The sequence below is a fragment of the Nasonia vitripennis genome, chromosome 1, assembly GCF_009193385.2.
Source record: "Nasonia vitripennis strain AsymCx chromosome 1, Nvit_psr_1.1, whole genome shotgun sequence".
NCBI lineage: Eukaryota > Metazoa > Arthropoda > Insecta > Hymenoptera > Pteromalidae > Nasonia > Nasonia vitripennis.
Genome location: NC_045757.1, coordinates 28,961,582 through 28,975,200, shown reverse-complemented (window position 1 = coordinate 28,975,200; position 13,619 = coordinate 28,961,582). Strand labels below are relative to the sequence as shown.

The 13,619-nt window shown below is 44.9% G+C and overlaps 1 protein-coding gene across 1 annotated transcript in view; it reads left to right on the top strand.

The window, feature by feature from the left end:
* LOC100119970 (discoidin domain-containing receptor 2) overlaps nt 1-13,619 on the top strand; it is an 87,742-nt gene that overhangs the window by 15,170 nt on the left and 58,953 nt on the right. The window contains exon 2 of the mRNA XM_008214130.4: nt 11,866-11,991. Coding sequence (XP_008212352.1) covers nt 11,901-11,991 — 91 coding nt within the window. The 5' untranslated portion in view covers nt 11,866-11,900. The remainder of the gene's footprint in view (nt 1-11,865; nt 11,992-13,619) is intronic.

Sequence of the window (13,619 nt, the reverse complement as noted above, 5' to 3'; positions counted from 1 at the left end):
GTGTTTTGACGAACTCGTTAATCGAATGAAATAACGCTTTACCTTATTCTTTTGATAAAGCAGACGCGTCGGTGAAAAAAAGCTCTCGAGAGCTAAAAATAATTCCAAATTATAATTCGCCAACGCACTAGCACACACAGAACTGATCCCGATATAAAAGTTCGAAATAACCGAGTCAGGTCAGTTCGGCCAATCGTCGCTACACATCCCACTGCAGCCAACCAGCACAAAGAGTCCGCCACGCAGCCTGGAAATTTTTTATAAGTGAAAATTCACCCCGACAAAAAAATGGCAAAAAAACGAATAGAACCGTGCACGCCCGAAAAAATATACTGTTATTGCGCGCGCTAGCGAGCGAGCGAATACGCGCGAGGCGCGAAAAAAGTGCGCAAATCGATGCGATTAAATTCGAAATTTATGCTCGCAGTATGTAAAGCCTCCTTCGCGCATCGCTACTTTTTCAACGTGAAAAATTCGATTCACGCGCATCGTGCTTCGGAATATTTTAGTGCTACCCTCCCCTCCCGCGTCTATGTGTGCTTGTGTGTATGTGTATGCGCTCGCGAGAGCTTTATCGGCCGATAAGTCGTGGCGCACGCATTTCGCGCGAGCGATACTCTGCTAGCCTCGCCCCCCTTGGAAAATGGCGATTTTTTTCTCAAATTGATAGCGCGAGACGAGTCTTTAGCCCGGCTGAGCTCTTGCGTTTTTCGCGTATGTATAGCGTCGCGCTTGGATGACTCGCGGGGATTTGGTTGATCGATTTTCCCCGCCGCGTTTTTATGGCCTCGTGTGTCTTGCGATTTCGTAAATTTGAAAAATATTCCATGCGCGCTCGCGGTTCCGGAAGTTCTTGTGGGTAGTAGAGACGATTGATATTTCGCGATGTTTGCAAAGCCAAAGATTCATGCATCGCGTTAATGCATTCTATACGTGGGTGTATTTTGGTGAGAATTGATCTCATATCGTCGTAAATCTCCGAAAGCTGCAGATGGAAATTAATATTCGCTTCCATTGATTTACGAATAGAGAATTCGAATTAACATATGATTGACATAGTCCATTGCTTGATATAGAACCCACTGAATATTGAATTTCGTCGAGCTTCGGTAAAGTTGCTTCGCACTTCGTATTTTCCATTACACGCCGGGTGAATAGGCTCTATTCATTAAACGCCGACTATGATATCACCGATTAATGCGCGAAATCACATAGCTTACCTAATTAAAAGCTCCGCCCTCATTACGCGTCTATTCGTAAGCGATAAAAAGCTCAAAAAGCATCCGAACCGAACGCGTCGGAGAGCGCGAGCAAAAACAAAAAGCTATACATCCCTTTGTGCTGTACACGCGTCACTTCGCTTCCCGAGGCCTTTTATCAGGTCTAACGCGTTGGCGGCGCTTAAAATCATCGCGAGAGCGTGCTGCGGAAAAAGAGCCTCTTAGCCCGGTTTCGCTTTGTCGCCTTCAGCGGGCATCAAAATAAAGGGAGACAATGCGCTGCTGCGATCGAAGTACGGCCCGAGGAATGGACTTTTAGCGAGAAGTGGTCGTTAAAAATCGCGGAAATGGATGGTTGGGAGTCGAGGCTGTAGGCTTTTCCTGCGTACCGAGAGTTGCTGGATTTGATCGGTTTGGATGTGTAACGTATACCCGTATTATATTACAGCACTGTTTTAACGCTGTCTTTCGATTCGCAAGCTATAAGCTTGCGTAAACTAATAGTATAATTATATGAATGTAGTAAAATCAATTTTATATATGTCAAGCATCAAGCATTAAAGTTCAGCAGGTGAGATATGATCAGCTGACTAGTGGTTATTAAAAGAAAGGTTAGAAATTCTCTCTCTCGCTCTCTCTCTCTCTCTCTCTCTCGCGCTCTCTCTCTCTCTCTCGCGCTCTCTCTCTCTATCTCTCTCAGTATCCAAAGCAAAATGAACTTCTCTCCAATACACATCCTGCATCAAAACACTCGAGCAAATCAAGCTCCCTTTCATCCCTCCAAATGCATACTGCGTATGTTCTCCAGTTTATTTATTTGCTCTCGTCTCACATCGATCCGAAACGCTGCAGCGTCTGCACACGCGTGACTTTTAGGGCAAAAGAAGCTAAGTGCTCCGATGAGCGCGTTCTTTGAAGCTCGGAAAAATGAGAGGCACAGGGAGTCTTGCGTTGCGCCGTAACTAATTGCGTTCTTTTGTGCAACGGAGATGCTTCAAAGCGATTCCAGAGCCGAATAAATCTCCGGGAGAAAGTATCAGCTCAAGCCGACACCTCGTGGAATTATCAATGTGAGATAGCGCCGCTCGCGCAATATCCCGGAACAGAACTTGGAGCTCGAGGAGATGAAAGAGTCCCGGGACGAGATATATATTCGCGGCGGAAGCCGTAGAAGTGGACGAAACTTTTGGACTCTCGCAGCGCTGATTGGTTAGTTCTTCTGCAACTCGCGGAGACGGGAAATGTATGTAGATGGTCGGAAGGACGAGCTTCGCATCCGGAATCGACATGTACCTTTTAGTAATTCTTTGCATCGAGTATATACTCTTTCCCCTTGTTATTTTCTCTCGCGTTCTTTTCCTCTGAAGCGAATAATTGCTATACGCTGCAGTTCGAACGTCGCTAGGGGACGCAGATGATTAATTACGCTGAGAGCTTGCATTTTCGCTCTCGGAAAGAATTAGCACGAGAGAGAGAGAGAGAAAGAGAGAGAGAGAGAGAGAGAGAGAGAGAGAGAGCTGCAGGTGTTTTCTTCGTGCTTTCTATTCAGGCGTCGCAATTTCCTTGAGTGATATTTTTTTATTCGCGAGTCGCTGAATACAGGTCGCGTGAAATATTGAAAACGTCTAGGCGAAGCTCGATTATCGAGGGAAAAGATGAGATGGAGATTAGAGCCATGAATTTGCGTTAACTGCATTTATTTTTTATACAGGATAGCCGAAGGAGCTCCTCATTTTCGCTCGCGTATTAGCGCTACTCTCTCAGCGATGAGATTCCATTAAGATTTTTCGTAAGACTTAATGCGCCGACCACCAGGAGGTAATTCTTTTGCGTATTTTCAGTGGGTTAGCGGGGATTCTAACCATTTTTCTTCGTCCGACTGTATATTAAATTCGGAGGTTTGTTCAAGAGCTTCTTCATTAATCCAATTTCAGTCGGTTTGCACTTGCGAGACACGTTTTATAATTACGATACCACAACGAAGTCGACCAAATTCCATTCCACGCGATTATACTTTCCTCCGTTATATCATCATCAATGGTTCCGCGACGAATTCACGCGCAAGCTTATACACCCGAAACCACTTAGGTTAATCAAACCTTCCATTCTCATCCGGCGCATTCATCCGACGAAATCATTCGACTGTATCAACCCCCGGAGGCTTTTGACGCCGCGTCAATGCCTCTCCCGGTGATAGACTCCTCCTTTTTCTCGCTTCTGGCTTTACATATCGCGCAAATCGCCCGAGGATTAGGTTTGTTTTCTCGGGGAAATTACCTCCGCGAGGCGGGAGACGCTTTTGTTTGGTCGGCGATATGAACGCGAACGATTTTCAACGTATCCCGGGATGGTGCGGCTTCTTTTTACTTTTTTTTATTATTATTGCAGTGATCGAATCGCGGTTTATTGGCGAAAATGTTTGAAACGATGCTTTCAATCTCAGGTTGATGAAAGTTTGAGCAGATAATACCTTTGTTTGAGTATATTCGTGCGCGCATCACGGTTTTCTAAAGAGCCATTATGATTTTGAATTTTTCCGTGCTCGTATAATGAACGTAACGATTGCATAATTAAGGCGCTATCCATTAAATGCAGCAGACTTAAGGGGACCTCACCACCTTAAATTAAAAAAAATGAGATATTGATTTCTTGTGTAAAAGTACCTTAAATTGTTTAAATAATCAATTAAACAATTATATTAACTCGGGAATACTATAAAAATTATCGAACAATGTTTATAAATGCCATATGTCAGGTACAATAGGTCTTCGAAGGCCAAAAATCACAATTTTCATTATTTCAGCTACCGCAGACTTACTTAAGTTTTGGGCATCGAAAGGCACTTTTTTCTTTATGGATCTACTTTAAACACATACGTTTATGGAGTGGATGTGGAAATTCAGAAAAAATTTTAATTAAAAAAATTTTAAAATTAAGTCTGCGGTAGCAGAAATAATGAAAATTGTGATTTTTGGCCTTCGAAGACCTATTTGTACCGGACATATGGTATTAATAAATATTGTTTGATAATTTGTACAGTATTCCTGAGTTAATATAATTATTTAATTGATTATCTAAACAATTTAAGGTACATTTACACAAAAAATTTTTTCTCATTTGTACAGTATTCCTGAGTTAATATAATTATTTAATTGATTATCTAAACAATTTAAGGTACATTTACACAAAAAATTTTTTCTCATTTTTTTTTTAATTTAAGGTGCTAAGGTCCTCTTAACTCTGATCCTCGCAACAAAAAACAGAAGCACACGCGAGTCGCATTAAAGCTCGTATACGAGTCCGTTCCCCTACTGTAATCCCTATCAAAACATTAAGCTCTAATTTTGTTTACAAGAGGCCCTCTCCCGCCAAAACTGCGCATCCAGCAGGAATTAGTTAATCCAACGCGAGCTCGTGAAAGAGGCTCATCCTCTTCAGCTTGATCGTAAAGATGATTTAACCGGTCCAAAATACAGCCCGTAAAAAGTCGGCGGCTGCGGCCTCCTAAAATTCAATTGAAGCCAAAGCGCGCGTAAGCTAATGACGATAAAAGAAACGCATCTCCGGGAAAGATAGGCGGATAGAAAGTGTATACACAAGCCTCCTGCGCGCGTCTGGCAAAATAAATTTCCGGTGTTGCGCTGCGGTATTCATACCCGCCGCTACCGCGTATCTCCCTATAATAACGGACTCGCAGATAGAGAGCGGCGGCGGCGGCAGTGGCAGTGGCATAAGCGACACTTAAGAGTGAAAAAGCTTGCATCGCGGCAAATGGGAGCGAACGACGACGACACAATGCGGCGAGGGTAGGAAACTTATGGCGACCTTATCGTAAAGCGGCGTATCGTGGAATTCGCCTCTCGCTTTATGGAAGCCCCGGAGCCCTTTCCTTTACCGGTTTGCCTCTTTATACGGTTGCATACGAGAAAAGGAATATCGCTAATAGCTTGCGCCCGAGCAGATGAGCGGCTGAAAAGAGAGAGAGAGAGAGAGAGAGAGAGAGAGAGAGAGAGCATCTTATCGCTCCTATTCTCGGCAAACAAATTTCGAGAGAGTATCGAGCGTGTAATAAGCATCGGGAGATGCGGGAAAAGGTTGTTAGGCGGCCGTAAAGAGGCTGAATGGAGCTAGACGAGTCTTTGTGCGCGCCGGATGATGAGCGTAAGAGTTATACGGGGATTGTATAAATGATCGTTCAGAATAGTGCGCGGAGGATCGTTACGGTGGCCTCGAGCAGCTGCAGCTTTTCAATCGGCTGGTATTATTTTCAGTTTCTACATACGGTATATCGATTATGAATTACTTCGCGTGAACGTCAATATTATCCCGACTCAACTTTTCGAGTCTAATCAACGGGTACAGAAGCTCGAAGTACTTCCCCCAAAAAAGACAAATAGAAAAGCCATAGCGGACAACTCGATATTCCGCCGATCATTCGCGCCGTTCCGCTATTCAGATCACCCTATACTCGCCCCCTGCTAAAACTTTCCAGACCGAGAATCCGGCGCAACTATAGCGTCCGATAGAATAAAAACTGCGCGTTCGATCCCAGCGCAAACATCCCCAAGATTTCCGCAAAGACACACAGGGCATTCCGGCATTAATATTTCCTCCGACGCGTCACTCGGTCATTACGACACGCGTCTGCAGCAGTCAGTCTCCCGTGCCAAAAGAATCCGCAGACAGGATGAGCCCCGCGAAACAAAAAGAGAAAACGCCGCCGCGTGAATTGCCGAACGAACGGACAGCCCAGACGGCAACTCATCGAGCTCGCCAAGTCTATACCTACAGTTTGGCTTTTCCTCATTACCATTGCAAATGCCGACTCAACGGCCTGGCCGTCATCGTGGAAAAGCCTATTAACATGAGAATAGCTGCGAGAACCGAGTGAGAGAGAGACAGAGAGAAGTCGAAAGTCCTGCGGACGGGGCGGGCAAAGATGGGAGATCGAAGTAAACGATTATCCCGTCGGGAGAGAGAGAGAGAGAGAGAGAGAGAGAGAGAGAGAGAGAGAGAGAGAGCTGAGGATTTCTTTCTCTGCGATGCGTGCAGAGTCGCCGTCAGCGCGGAGAAGATCCCGCGAGAAATCGAATCGAACCGGAGTAGGACTCGGAGGTTTTGTTGGACTTGCTGAGATACGCGCTTTTTTACGCTGCGTACGGCGAAAGACGGCCGAGTGACGTCAGAGAGTCGGATATGACTCGTGGGGGCGTACGAATGTTCTAGGAAGAGCTTTTCGAGCTGCGTTTGTGTAGGCACACTGGTAAACGCGGGTGATTAATCCGAATACGTGGAATAAAGCTTCGTGAGGTTTGTAATAACATCGCTGATGGAAATAAAATTGTAAACTATTTTGAAAAATTAAAGTACCTCTCAAAAGAAAGCATATACAGCACACTTTTATAAAAGCACGAAAGCGCCTCATCAGTTCGCGCACTCGTCTCGCCCAGGGATTTTCCGCAAAGGGTAGAAAATGCGGAGGCGCAGCAGCAAAAGCCTCGCATCTCCCGCAACCGCGTCGCGCAGCTTCTGCAAACAGGCGGCGACGTTATCTCGACGGATGCAGGAGAGAGAGAGAGAGAGAGAGAGAGAGAGAGAGAGAGAGAGAGAGAGATTCGTGCGGTAATGACGCTCGAAGAAACGGTTTAGCTTACGCAGATGCGCGATGTACGTGCGGGAAAATCAAAAATTCAAATCGAGCTTTATTGTAATTGCGAAAGCTCGTGCTCATTGTTGTGTTAAGTTTAATTATGACGTTTCGTTGCGTTTCGATTTTTAACGTATTTTTGAGTTGATTTGGGTAATTAATTGTGCGTTTATTTAGAGGGAAATATATATTGATAACACGCACGTAATATGGCGTTTGCAACGGCGTTTGGTTGCGATATCGCTGAATTCCATATTTTATTGCAATGCACGGCTCCTATACTGAATACTCGATAAACGCAACATTTCGCCCTCCGAATCGCAGGGAACAAAGGCATTTTCGCTACGTGCCACGCGAAGCCGTCGCGAAGGACCGAAATATTAGGTAATAACTACCAAAGTTTTTTCCCTCTGATCCAATAAGAAGTCATTACTATATATATATATATATATATATATATATATATATATATATATATATATATATATATATATATATATATATATAGCTCGCGCAGCCCTGAGTTCCAAACTGGATTAAAGTTTTTCAACTCTGCGACAGCTTTCCAGCGAACTTATAAGCAATCAGTGTCTAACTTTTATGTGACCAATCAAAGCCGGCTTCCGCGAGTTATCTTCCGGAAGTTATCAATTTCTTCTGATAGCTGACTCGTAAGCACACACACATACGACCTCCGACTGAAACAATCAAACATCTTATTCTCGGCTCTAATGCAGATAGTCTTTTCCGATTCACCGAAAGCCACCGCTAATTGATACCGACAAGGATAAGGATAATGAGATCACACAATTTTCCATATTCGAAGCGTATCTCCAGATCTGTATCAAAGCCATATCCTCCGACGATTCCCTCTTTAACCGCTTGCCATTGTCCCCGCAAGCTCTTTCTCTGGCGGACGGCGAAAAACGCTCGGCGCGTTTTTCCTTCCAATAACCCTCGGGCCGAGCGCGACAGCTTAAAAACCACAGGCTCCGCGATAATGTCGAGCGATAGGTGCGCGGAACGATCGTAAAACTAGCCCGTGCGCGGCTAAGCGATTTTCCGAAATAGGCGACGCGAAGCTTTTTAGACGAGAGAAGATTTTGAACAAAGTGAAAGAGAGGCCGTTTTCGGGGAACGAGCCAAGTCGCAGTTGGTTTCCGGGAAATTGGACGTTTGCATAAGGGGATGCTTTGCTATAGGGGACGTTGTTTTCTTTAATGGCCCCTCATGTTGTCGATGCCATAGAAACACTCTGTATACCAAATTTTCTAATTGCTATTAACGGTGCGGCCTAGTTTCTGGTTCGTTTTTTTTGTTTTCAAAATGTATCGTTTTCGACTTTTTTCTTCGAAATTCTAACGGCTGAAGAAAGTTCTTTGGAACAATTTTTCCGAAAAGTTGCGACACCAATTAAGAGTATTTTAGAAAGACCCTTTCACAACAGCCATTAGTAAACAATTCCATCGAACCTGATACGCGAAGAGATTGAACAACGCAGAAAAAAGAAGCTTTTCGAGCGGAAAAGCTCAGACTCTCCAAAAGCGGAAATCAACTTATCAATGCACCAGGCGAAGCTTGCATTCTTCGACCCTCTCGATCTCCTATCCAAGGAATCAAAACTCTCCGAGTCAGATTTCACAGAAGAGCTTCTCTCCCGACTCTTCAATACACGTCCCCCGCCAGCGTGTCACGGAAGTCCTTCAGCCAAGTTCCGACTATACGGATTTACCCTCTCAAAAATGACGCTCGCGCTTTTTTCATTCCACTGGGGGGGGGGGGGGGAGGAGGAGGTCAAGAAAAAAACTCGACTCGCCCCCTCGTCATCTCTTTTGCACGCTTCGTCGGATGCTAAAGCTCTGAGAGGACCGAGGTCCCCCCGCCATTCGCGAGCAAAGTTTTCTTGCGCGAGTTTTTTCCCTCCGCTGAAGCTATTCAGGAAAGCACGAGGTGTCACGCGATCGCGGCTGACGAGTGTTTTGTGCTGGGAATGCTTGCGGGTTCGGAAGGGGCTGAGATGCTTTTAAATGCGGTTTCAGCTATTTTTAAGGGAGTTTGTTGTATTCTTTTACATTTGCAATGTTTCTCGTAGTGATCGTGAAAAAGTTTCTAGTCCTATGAATAAATCCGAACGAAAGTCGAAAGGGCGGCTAAAATTTAATTAAACCCGCGAACGCATAGCACGCGGCGTATTAACGCACAAAAGAATGCGAAAAAAGCCTCTCCATTGTCCATATTGCACATTGTCGTCGAATTGATTTGCTCTTGAATGCAGCGAAAACTAATTAGTATCCGGTAGTTGAATGAAAAAAAAAGTCCTTGCACAACGTTTTGTGTAAAAGTAAACCAAAGAAGGAAAATTTGGGTTGTAGCAATTAATTGGCTATTGAAGAGGCTCACAGCGCTCGGTTATTGTTCCGACTTTCGCAATGATTGATTTGAAATCAAAGATGTTCCGTGAGTTCAATTCAGCTAGAGCATTACTCGATAGTTTTCATTGTTTCGATTGTTTTGCTTATATTTGGCCGTTTGCAACCACTCAATATTGCATTTTCATAAGCATTAAATTACAGCTTCCCAAAACTTCGGCACGTCGTTTTCCATCAATTTTACAAAAACGAAGTCGGTAATTAATTGGCAAGTCGACGTCGTGATTTTCTAACTTTCTCGTATACGTCGAAAATAGGTCTTTGTGAGGGTAATTCGAGTAACGAATGGACGCGTTCGATTTCTGTGAAACTTTCATCAGAGTTTCCGATATTTTTTTGGTTTTATAACGATCGATATTTTTTCTTTTTTTTACAGATGGATTTCTTCGGTGGCGGAAATGAAGCCTCCGGCAGTTTTACGATTCTATACAGGGAGTGCGTACGGAATATTAATGTAAATTAGCCTTCGCGCAATAAAGACCGGAGCGTCGGAGAATGTTTAAAGAAGAAACTTGCGATTCGCAATGAGGGCTCGTCTTGATTTTTCGCGTTCGAAACGTGAAATACTTCCATAAATCGCGATCACGTTATGCACACTCGCCGAACATAGGTATATAGCTCAAATAAAATACAATAAACCGGTATACATTTATGAACGCAAATAGACTTCCATTCGGGAATTTCCGAACGAACGGGAAGCCCCCGGATGAGAAAAAGACAATAACGCAATAGTCCGAGCTGCTCCAATTTCCCGGTCGTTTTTCTTGCCCCTCTCCCCCCCCCTCCCTCTCTCTCTCTCTCTTTGTCTCACGATACACACAGGAGTGCAGCAGTAGCTCCCCTAATCGAAATTCATTTCCAGCTAGCCCCGGTCTGCGAAAGTGCATTATTCACTGATCGCGTTGTGTTGGGACGCGCTATAACTGCAGTGATTTCCCCCGTGGAAAATGCAATTATTTCACGAGCTCGCGAAGGCCAGTTACCGAAACATTTAACTTCGCAATCGAATCAGCCCGACGACGACGGCTATACGAGTCGTAAACGAACGGCGGAAGGAAGGGTGTCCTTTAATTCCTCGGGAGAAGCGCTTCTTTCGGAATCGAGAATGGAATTCTAATAACTGCTGCAGAAGCTCTGTACCGACTGCAGGATTGCTCGGCTGACTATATCACTTGGCAGCGTTTCGCGCGCTGCGGGTTTTACGAGATTCGATTTTTTTTCTCCATCGTGGCCTTTCAAACGCTCACTTCGAAGGTTTGTCTTGGACTCACTGGAGTATACGTAAATATTATAGAATTTCAATTCTTCTTTTTAGATTAAGTCAGACTGAATTTTAAATATAGAACGAATACAGAATTTCGTTAGGAAGATGAAACATCGATTTAATCAGTCACACACTAGAGTAACTAAAGCGTCAACTGCGCAGCGAAAAAACAATCCTTTCCCATAACAAAAGGCACCTTCAGCAAACAACGCATCTCATCACACTCCCTTCACTCTCGTGTCACACCCCCTCTCTCCCTCCTCCGCTCATTCATTAAGAAATCCTCCGTCAATCAGCTCCTGTTTTGGAACTATGACAAATTAGAAGCTGGCGTACTTTTCTCTCTCTCTCTCTCTCTCTCTCTCTCTCTCTCTCGTCTCCTTTCACGAACAAGCCTGCCAATTAAAGCCGAGGGGGTGAAACGGCGACTCGTCATCGGAGCGAACGATTCGAATACATCCCCCAGCTCATTTCCGGCGGCGGCTGCAAAAAATTCCGACGGAATGAGAAAAAGCCAAAAGGGTCGAATTCATCCGACACCGACAGCCTCGACTCGTCGTCGTCGTCTAATTGGCCGGGGACTCGATTATATCGTCTCTTCTGCCCGCGTGTTTCTTTAGGCAGGCCACGTTTTTCCGCGAATGAAACTGTCCCAGAAGCCAGCCCGGCAAATTATGGCCGCTGCACCATATCGGAGGGGAATTAAGATCCAGCGTAAAGATATACACACACGCGCGTGTGTGTGTGTGGGTGACCCGGTTTCTCGCGACCTGCGGGAAAGTGGAGACACGGAGGAAAAGTCGAGGAGAAGCTGGAGAGCAGCGAGCGATATGGTCACTCGGGAGATATCGATTGCCAGGCGTTAATTCAAGAGACGGGTGTGAGGACACTTTTTATAGCCTTGCCCGCGTGTGGAACGTGACTTTGGAATATAATCGATTTCGTTATACTTATACTTTTTCTAAATAGTATGCATCGAAAGTTAAAAATAGCAGTTCGTAGAGATTGATCTCTGATAAACTTTCAATTACTCCAAAAGTGGGTTATCACAAAACACGAGTAGCCGTAATAAGACTCGTTCGATTTCCATCTGAATTCTTTATTTGAAGTACTAACGCCGTAATAACGCATATCTCCCCAGTTTATATTCGAACACCATACCCACCCCAGTATGCCTATATCTCTGATCGAGACCACCACGTACGCAAACACAGCTCGAACGATCTTCCAACACGAACGAAAAAAAAATAATAACATACCCCCTGCGTTCACACACTCTAACGCATCTTTTTTTTTCTCTTCCAGTCGACGGCCTTATGATCGCCTGAAGTCACGGCTGGATGGGCAGCATGGATCGCTCGGGTCTATCCGGCCCCCGGACGTTGCTGCTCCTGTTACTGCTCGTTGGCGCGGCTACTGCCCTCGACATACGTGAGTACATAATGAGCATATCGCGATCGCATCGGACACGATGATAACGCGTCGCTTGTCCCCCGACTTTTATTTTTCGTTCTATAATTCACCGGCGTCGCGGCTACTCGTTGTATCAGAAAAGACAATAAAGCTGGGACTACTTTAAAAGTTGCTTGGCTGTAAGTACGTCAAATGCCTGATGAGAAATTTTCAGCCGGAGAGGCAGAGAGCGATTCAAAATCCGAAACTTCGCATCTCTGAGTTATGCATGTCGGGAATGTCGGAAGTTGAAATTTTCAACTATGCTAGGTAACTGTTGAAAGTTACGCCAAGTGCAGCGCCAAAAGCAAGCGCTTTTGGTAAAATTGTAATGCCCCTCTGAATATTCAGTTATACGTCTAAAAGTGCGAACTTGGTGGATGAGACGTCAAAAACGGAAAAAAAATCGTAACTTGAGTAAACAGCAGCTACCCTTAAACGCAAAACCACAACAACGCAGTAAGCTAAGTAATGAAGTTACATATCCATCGCACCCGTGATTCTAATCATCGCTTTCGTCTCGATCTCATTAGCCACGTTACCCATTCAGTCCTACCCCCTGAATTTTTCACGCAACGTTAAAGCCACGCGCGTGCACGCGTATTGTATACAGCCCCTTATCGCGTCTTTAAAAATCCACTCTCATGCAGCGCACTCGGCTCTATCTGCGTTTTCTTTTTCCTCCGCGACCCCTATAACGCAACCCGGCTACACTTGTAACTCACACGCTTGACGAGGCAATTCGTTAATTTCCATTTTCTTTCACCCTCGGCCACGTCGACGACGTCACGAACTTCAACGACTTTATTCGATGAACGGAGAGCACGATTTCTAAAAATATTATACATACTTCGTTAGAAAGCTTCGGTAGTTCAAGCGGTAATGAAAATTACGAAGATCGTATAATTCAACGATTCAAGAGCGACGGATTGATTGACTTCGGCCCTGCACTCGAGGCTCTATACAGTCATAAATCAGATTCTCTCGATGCGAGACTGAAAGAAACGAACAACGGATACCCGACAGATAGCTGGTGAAACCAAAAGAGCACTCGGTCGACGACTGCGGCGGATTGTTTCTCGATTAAACAGGAGAGAAACCAGCGTAGAAACGCGACAGTGTCTCGTGCGTGAAAAGCACAGAAAATCCAATCCTCAAATTAATCAGACGACTAGATACAGCACTTCGCTATCTCCCATATCTCCCAAGCTAGAAACACGCCCAAGTACATCCCCATCTCCATTTCTCTTCTCTCGCTTTCGTATGTATATGTATATACACGGACGCTGACGAGGTCCTAAAGGAGCCATATAAAGCAAAAGGCTAAGCAGCCGCTTCTCAGATCGCGAACCGGCGTCTCGTTAGTTTCAACGAGCCAGTTCTTCCGGGCATTAGAGGCTCGCTTCTCCTTCTCCTCGACGGCATATTTCTTCCTATCTCGCACGTATAACTTCGCTTCGTTTTCATTTCCTCTTGATCCTTGCGCGTTATGGCGAGAGGCTATTTCTACCTTTTCGGCTGTTTCGAGTCGTTGGATGCTTTTTAGTGTGAATCAGAAATAAACACGCAATCGAATATTTTCGTTCTGCCGGAAAGAGTAATTAACG